Source organism: Pleurodeles waltl, chromosome 3_1, assembly GCF_031143425.1.
Source record: "Pleurodeles waltl isolate 20211129_DDA chromosome 3_1, aPleWal1.hap1.20221129, whole genome shotgun sequence".
NCBI classification, from domain to species: Eukaryota; Metazoa; Chordata; class Amphibia; order Caudata; family Salamandridae; genus Pleurodeles; species Pleurodeles waltl.
Genome location: NC_090440.1, coordinates 766919443 through 766927994, shown reverse-complemented (window position 1 = coordinate 766927994; position 8552 = coordinate 766919443). Strand labels below are relative to the sequence as shown.

The following is an 8552-nucleotide window of genomic DNA, read 5'->3' as shown; positions in this document are numbered from 1 at the left end:
GAGAGATGAAAGGGAGTCTTTTTGAAGAGTTTTTATGATTAATCATGGAAGGATGTCTTCTTTGCGAGAAGAGGTCTTGGATGACTTCATGAGGTTGGTGAGTTCAATGTGTGAGATGAGTGGGGGCTCTCCATCTGGTAAACTTTACATATTAACATGTTAAAATGTTCACACTACAGAATAAAGCAGTTTAGAACAGTAAATGTCCACTTCATTGAAGTTGATGGATGTGGATGCATAGTGGATGGAGTTTGTTTTATAGTCTGGTGTCGACTTGTGTTCTGTTGCATTGTGTTGTGTTGTTTGTTTGGTGTTGTGTTATTGTGATATGTTACTGTGCTCTATTGAAATGCTATCATAGTATTATTAATTTCTGTGATATGTTGTTTTATTAGAGTTTGCTGTATTATTGCTGTGGTATTGTGCTCTACTTGCGTTGTGTAGTTGTGGGGTGTGGTTTTTTATGTATTTTTTGTTGTCGGGTTATGTGAGATGTTGTGTTGTACTGTGTTGTGTTGTGTTATGTTATGTTATGTTATGTTTGCTGCTGCTCACTTGTATGACAGTGTTCAATTGAGGTGCGTTGAGTTGTATTGTTTTATTGTTATGTTGGGCTGTTATGTTTTGAGCTATGCTGCACCATATCTTATATAGGGTAATCTTATAAATGCTTTCAAGTGCTATTATTTTATTAATATTCACCTTCAAACTTCCAGTCCCATCCAGGAAGAGCAAACTGATATAGTGCACAAATATGGATGACTCAGGTGTGTCTTCATGCCAAGTTTAGTGTAATTATGTTCAGCTCTCTTATGCTGTAGCGGAATACAGGGTTTGTATGGGACGCAGAAATGTAAATCCTATGTTTACAACACCACCAATACTACTTTCCTGCACTTTGACCAATATGCACAAAAGCTGAAATGCAAAAACTCCTTTGAGCGTACCAAGTGTCTGTCATATTTTGTACAAGTTCATCAGATGATGCTAAACGTGTTGCAAAATTGCAGAAATATATCCCATTAACGGACCCATCTCAAGAGGTCCCATCCCTTTTTTAAATCACAATATCTAAAAACGACTCAATTAATTTAGACCAAACCAAAAGAAGGACGCATCCTAAGCAAAGATGAGTGCAATTCAATTGAAGAATCAGTTCAAAGCCTCAATCCTAGTGGCTGAAAATGTGTCTTAAATAAGGCTGCACGTCAGAAAAAAAACATCAGTGGCAAAGTCACCTGTAGTGAGAAACATTGCATTGGCAGCAAAGCTTGAGGACGCTTTCTGACTTCATCCATAGATAGGAACCTTTGCCCAGCCCTCTGTTAGACCGGATTTCTTGCTGCGGGATGTCCCACTGGTGGAAAGTTCTACATCTGCGTATCCGTGTCTCTGCCTGTAGCAACCATGCCTGAGCAGGTACTAGAGGACAACGTGGGGGCAAAGCAGGGCGGTTCAGTAACTGGAAGCACTAGTGTAGGAAAACTGGGGTGGTGGAGAGAACGGCTTCCAAGGGTCGAATGGGGTAGTGAATGGTGGGTGCTTGAAACACAGGGTGAGAGACTGCTCCTGAATAGCAGCAATTTACCCGCTGCCCTGGAAGCAATCCTCTTTAGAAAGAACTTTCTGGATTTCTTTATTGTCATTACTATATCATACAAACCTTGAGAAAGTGCGTTCAGTTAGACGAAATACGTGTTGGCGGGATCAGAAACAGATAGTGAGGCTAGATTTGAAAAAACATTTTTGAGAAAATACTGACTGAATGTAAGAGTCATGAGAAGGATCCAAACATTACTAAGAATTGGATGTGCATTGTTAGGGTGCGCTGACGGGTTTCTAATACTGACTTACCATTTATATGACCTGGCTTTACAAGTTGCAACCACCACTTACACTCTGCTTATAAAGAATGATAATATTATACTTGAGATTGGACCTTCTGTTTTTCATTGTACTATACAGAATAGCAAAAGATGTGCACATACATGATTACTGTTGCCACACATCATCCCATAACTGTTGCCACACATCATGACATAACTTGAACATACCATCCATCTTCGACAGTGGTGTAACAAACCCTGAGGGGGTCCCCCTGAAAGATTTGCTGAATGGGCCCCCACACTCACATCATTAGGGGCTTAGGGGCCACTGAGGGCTCCCTCTCCAATATGGGTACGCCTGGAGCCTGGAGGCTTGGGGGGTCCTCGCTGGGGCTGCGGGGACCTCTGTTACGCACCTGATCTTAGAGGGCCAGGTTTGTGAGGAAGCTGGCAAGACGGAGGTTACGAATATGGGGGAAACCAGTATGTCTTCCCCTCTTACAAGCATTATATTGTGGGATGATGACATCTTCTACCATGGCTTGGAAAAATGCTGAGTTCTTATGTATGATGTTATTTAGTCATTGGTAACGTGCCCTTATCATCAAATACACCAGTTATGCTACGTGAGATGTCATCAATGAGGTTACGAACAGCATGTGGTGGGGCACGAGTTATGGTCTTTGATGTTCATGACAGTTGGTGATATGCAGTAGTTTTTAAGGCTTTGCTTGGCAACCTTAGGCCCATATTTATATTTTTTACCGCTGCATTTGCGCCGCTTTTTGACGCAAAAGCGGCGCAAACTTACAAAATACAATTGTATTTTGTGAGTTTGCGCCGCTCTTGCGTCACAAAACGACGCAAATGCGGCGCTAAAAAAGTATAAATATGGGTCTTAATGTCACTTTACCTGGGGATATCTTCAAGGGATGTGTGTGCGCATAAGGAAAGAACAGTGTTGAAATAAGTTTTGACATTCTCTTCAAATTGTGGTGCAAATATCTACACTGCAGCTCTTGCAGTATATTGCATGGAAAAGGTGAGAGTCATGATGGGGGAAGCTGGGCACTGTGGCGTGTCATGGCTTCCCCTACATCATCCCATTGAGCAGACCTCGGCCACTTTGTTGCTGTAAACTACGCTCCCTGTGGACCGACGCCGAAAGCAAAGAGGAGCTGTCACGTGGAGGCGGGGTGCCACCGCTGCAGGCAGGGGCAGGCAGCCCGGGTCTGAGCCCTGCCTCCTCTGCTCACTTTGCTCAGAAGGCGGCCCGGCTCAGCCTGACGCTGACAAGAGCTTCTTGCACTGCTGGCCGATGGCAGCTCGGCAGCAGGACTCTGAAAGACAAATAGCCGCGCACTGAGCTGGTTCCCGGCGCCGACAGCCTGTTCACACTCCAGAGCCCTCTGTGTGAGGGCCACACGCAGAAAGCTTTTCGTCGGACCGGACTGAAGCTCCTGATTTACGGATTTTGCTGATGAGTCTCTTTTTCCTGCAGTGTGGCTTTGTTTTGCGTCCTCTTGGAAGTGGTACATCACCCTTGGAGCTGCGAACACAACCTCGGGGCTGGATGCGTGCTCTCACGGGGCACCAGTGAATGTTACACGTCTGGCGTGACTCGGGGCTGCCCGGGGGACAGCCGGCATGGAGACGGAGGAGTGCAAGATCTCGGTGTGGGTGTGCCAGGAGGAGAAGCTGGTCTCGGGACTCTCCAGGCGCACCACCTGCTCGGATGTGGTACGTGTGCTGCTGGAGAACCAGGGACAGGAGCCGGAGTGGGGGCCCGGCGGCGGCATGCTGGCTGGGCCCCCGCAAGCCTACTGCATCGTGGAGAAGTGGAGGGGCTTCGAGCGGACCCTGCCCAACAAAACGCGCATCCTGCGGCTCTGGGCGGCGTGGGGCGAGGAGCAGGACAACGTGCGCTTCGTGCTGGTCAAGAGCGAGGCCTCTCTTCCCAACAGCGGGCCCCGGAGCGCCGAGGCCAGAGTGGTGCTGAGCAAGGAGAGCCCCTGCAACCTCCGGGACTCTTCCAAGGCGCCCATGGCCCTAACTCAGGAGAAGCAGCGAAGGGTAGTGAGGAAAGCCTTCAGGAAGCTGGCCAAAATAAACAAAAAGAGAAAGGAAACTTTACCGAAAGACGCATCCTCCGTGGAGAAGATGGAAACCCTGGTGCACCTGGTGCTGTCCCAGGATCACACCATCCGTCAACAGATTCAGCGCATCCGGGAGCTGGACCGGGAGATTGACAGGTACGAGGCCAGCGTGCACCTTGACAGGATTAAAAGGCACGGGGTGAACTACGTGCAGGACACCTACCTGGTGGGGGGCAGCGCCGGGGGCGGGGAGCCTGAGAGCGGGTGCACCGCGGAGGTGCTGGCCGAGTACGAGGAGTACGCCGGGCAGTGCGACGAGGTGCTGAGGCTGCAGGAGGAGCTGGCCCGCCAGGAGCAGCTCGTGGAACAGATCGCCGCCGAGATCCAGGAGGAGTTGAACCACAGGTGGATGGAGAGGAGGAAGGGGGAGCTCCGAGCTAGGGAGGCCGAGGACAGCTCGGCGGAGAGCAGCGAGGGGCGCACCCTCGAGCCGGGGGGGAGCGAGCTCCTCCTGGAGAGGGAGCGGGTGACCACGGAGCTAAGCACCAGCCTCTACATCGGGCTCCGGCTCAACACGGACCTTGAAGCCCTCCAGGACGACCTGAAGCGCAGCCAGCAGGTGTGTGAGGACAGGGAGCAAGAGCTGCAAAGGCTGCTGGCCAGCATGGCCACCCTGGAGGTGGGGGTCAGCGAGGAGTGCCCCAGGACAGAAGTCCCGGAGGGTGGCAGCGACCCGGAGGGGACACGGACACCTGAAGACAGTCCGGAGGTCTGGGGTGAGGAGGGCCAGGAGCTGTGCAAAAACAGCCCGGGGGGGCACGACGAGGACTCGGACACGGGGCTGAGCTCCATGCACAGCCAGGACTCAGACTCCCTGCCCGCCGTGTGTGAGTCGCTGGTGTAGGGGGGCTGTGCCCTCCCAGAACTCAGGGACCCTGTCACTGGTAGTGTTCCGTCCGATTCACTGGTCTGTGGAGGTTGGGGCAGCTTTGAAAAGCAGACGGGTATGGGACGAGGTAGCCTGGCGTGTGACTGACTGCTACTCAGCCACATAACACCTTTGAGCACTAAAATATCTGCTTCAAACGTGATCACCCAATGATGCTCTTTTTCTTAATTAAAAACAAGATAAGCTTTTGCTTTAAGCTGATGCCTGACTTGGTCCCAAATTTACTGGCTTTAGGCCGCGCTTTAAATAGCTATAGTATATTATTTCCTACATTCTTGCTAATTTTTTAGTGAACAATGGAGTAAAATTGGATGAGCCAGGAATCTCCCAACTTTCTATTCTCACATGCATTAACCTGCAGAACAACCCTCCCTACGTTTTTGTGTATGTAACCCAAATCTATTTATGTTATCAACCTCACAAGGATGAAACGTGGAGTTAGTCCACACCTAACATATATTCAACTCTGTGAAGGCCGCAATCCCTCTTTCAGAAAACCAGATAATTTTAGAGGTGTCACCACCCCCACAGACCATCCACAGACCAGTCCATCTCTTAGTTTGCAGAGTTGTGCACAGTTTAAAACAATGACGGAGGCATGCGGTGGGTAGAAATGTCGTGTAACCAAAAGAACCCATAGGAAGCTCCTACAGCTTGGAAATCAAATCGCTTATTCTCGCTGATCCCCACTTATTAAGCCACGCAACCCACAACTTTATATAGAAACCGTTAAGCAGTATTCAGGACATTTCCTCCCACCTTGATGTGTCTAAACGTTAATTTATCGTGCATCCTACTGGGAAGTTACAAGTGTTTTATATCAATATATCCTTAAAAAACGGAAATGCAGCAATAATAAAAATGCATTGATACTGTAATGGTGTTTTCTGGTGCTAGACATGTCAGAACTTGTGCAAGCAGATGCAGCCTAAAAGTGATTATAGTGTTTGAACAAATTACCAGGCGACTGGTGCTTCACGCATTACTGGAATTATCCCTTTCCCAGCGTTTCGGGCTGTTATTCCACTTCAAAAGCCTGGCGGATTCACCAGCCCTAATCCCCGCTGGGCTCTCTCTGGTAAATATATATGTGACGAGTGGGCCTTGTTTTTTAAAAGTGCTGGAGCGTGCATTGCCTCGTGAAACAAAAGCCTGGTGCCTTTGGTTCCTTCAGCCCTGCCGGCTAAGCTTTTTTTGCCAGAGTCCTGACTTGCCCATGTACCAACAATGGGCATAGATGGGGATGTGAAGGGAGCCCCAGGGCGGGTTTGAAAACACACACACACTCACGCACGCACACTCACGCACGCTCGCTCGCACGCACGCACTCATACTCGCTCGCACGCACTCACAGGGACTCTGACTGGAAGCACTAACGCCCTGTGTGCAGTGGAACAGTTTTAGAATCACCCCGCCGGAGCCGGGCCAGGTTATCAGTACTTGTTGCAGCGCTGGTACACAGTGTGCGCCTTGGTGTCACACCAACAGCAGCGGAGGGGGGGCGGAGTTTGGGGAGGGGGGGAGTGGCGTTTATAGGTAATTCCCACACACAGCTCACAATGTTTATTAGACAAGGCACGCCACCGGGATAGACGCTCATCTGCTCCTGTTTCTTAAAGCAGTAAATCCATCAACCAGTGAAAGTGATGCTGAACACCCATCTGCAGGAGCACTGCCGGGACAGCATGCCACAATGATGGCCTGCTGCAGGACAGCCCACGGCGTGAATAATTGCGCATGATCACTCTGCTTGTGCGAGATGTGCTGCGCGTCTGGGTTTCTAGTATGCTGGTGTATCTGAATCAGCACCTTTTTTCCAGAGTGCTTTTGTGGAGACAACATGTTCACTTGTTCAGCTTGAATATTTACCCGAAAAAAACATTTTAACGTGCTACATGGGTGCTGTTTCAAAAGGTTACTGCCTGCCTGATCTGCCTGGCTCGAAACCACCTACTGCAAAAATAAGGGTAATAACTTGCTTTTATATAGTGCCGCGGTCACAGTTTACCTGTTTTGCCGCGCTACAGCTGTTATATTTCGGTAACAAGACACCTGCGCGCTACACGTTTTACTGCAATGAACTATCTTTAACAAACTGTCTGTTCATGCATTGCATTGTTCAAAGCCAGAATGAGGTTTGTGGCTATCTGTTGAAGGATCGAGTGTTATATACACACGCTCTGTCCATTGCAGGGGCGTAAAGCAGGCCCCTATCCCTATTGGGCCCCCATGTAGCCGCAGAAGTACGAATATTTGTGGCATTTGGGAGTCGCAGGGTCCCCTTAAATTCTTGCAGGAAGTCCCATCGTTGAGCGTTACGCCACTGGTCCGTAGGAGGGAGATCGCCAATCATTTGCCAGCGAAATTGACATATTTTTACCAGATGTTTACTTACTAACCCCTTAACTTCGAAGCACCCACCAATGATGCAAATCAAAGGTCAGAGACATTTCTCACCTGTGTCACGAAATCTCGATGGTAGATAGGCGTTTCCAAAGGCAATCATAGACGACAAGCAGCAGGGGTGGTTCGCGGGGGCACGTGTTTGGGATGCAACAGCAGTAACCCTTAAGCATTTGCAATACCACATTTGCAATACCACGGGCAGTGCTGAGGTAGTTAGGTGCAGAGCGAAGATTGCTTTTGCGCCTGGGTGTAGCTACCAATAGTGCAGCAGGTGCAGTGGTGCCAGGGCCACGAATTACGAGGGGCCCCCTAAGACCCTATCACGGTTGTATTTCACTGCTAATCCGTGGTGAGCAGCATTTTGCCTTGCCTGCATGAAGACCCATAGCGCCTTTGCAGCAAGGCCGGCCTGTAAGACCGCTGCATCACAGCCCAGGAGCAGCCGTATATTAGTAACAGGAGAGCACTACACCTGCTTCTTGGGTGCGGAGTGCCCACTTATTGCCCGCTCTGGAGAAGGATACGAAGACTCTCGTAGCCCGGGGTGGGGAGGGTGTCATAGCAATCACAGGCTTCCGTAGTGGTTGCCTTACATGGAACTGATGTAGCACAATATCGAGGACAAAATATCGTACCTGAAATATCAATAAGTCAGTATAGATTTCATGTACCTTCGCAATATGTATGTCTTCAAGGAATGTATATCAAGAGCTAGGAATAGTAAATCTGTATTTCCCTATATGCACTAACCATTCGATATTCATGTTGGTCCATATCCTGAGGGTTCGATATTCAGTAGTACAACCCATGCTAGCTTTGATCTAGGCTCTAATGAACACAGTATTCACAGGGTTTGCAATGGCTTTGCAACGGAATTTGTACCATAGCCCAGAATATGGCAGTAGCAGAGGCCGAGTGAGCCACTGCACAGTGCACATCTGCCATTGATGGCCCCCTAAGCCTGTGTCTTCTGAATACACTAGTGCACCACGCACCAGTCTTCATCTAGGAGCTGATGCACTAAAGCTTTCCCTGGCTTACGGCAGACTTAAGAAAGGAAACATGGCTGAAGGTCGACATGCCACTCTTTTGAGCCATATATAGCAGTTTAACACTGTCGGCCTCGGAGACTGGTCTACACCAGGATAAATCCCTTTATAACTCAAGGATGCCTTTCACTGCCTAAGACTGTCTTCAACATGGGAGAACTTTAGTAAATCATATCATGCCCTATGTGTAATGTGTAGTTTGTGCCCCCAGATTGCCCAGAGCTTT

General features: G+C 49.1%; 1 protein-coding gene across 1 annotated transcript; it reads left to right on the top strand.

The window, feature by feature from the left end:
- Positions 1-3064: 3064 nt before the first annotated feature.
- Positions 3065-5854, top strand: RASSF10 (Ras association domain family member 10). The gene has a single exon (XM_069223575.1). It carries the CDS (start codon positions 3474-3476, stop codon positions 4824-4826), a length of 1353 nt encoding a protein of 450 aa, XP_069079676.1. The 5' UTR covers positions 3065-3473; the 3' UTR covers positions 4827-5854.
- Positions 5855-8552: the final 2698 nt, after the last annotated feature.

Excerpts from the sequence above, each read along its gene's own strand:
- RASSF10 (XM_069223575.1), top strand. The coding sequence starts at position 3,474 with ATGGAGACGGAGGAGTGCAAGATCTCGGTGTGGGTGTGCCAGGAGGAG.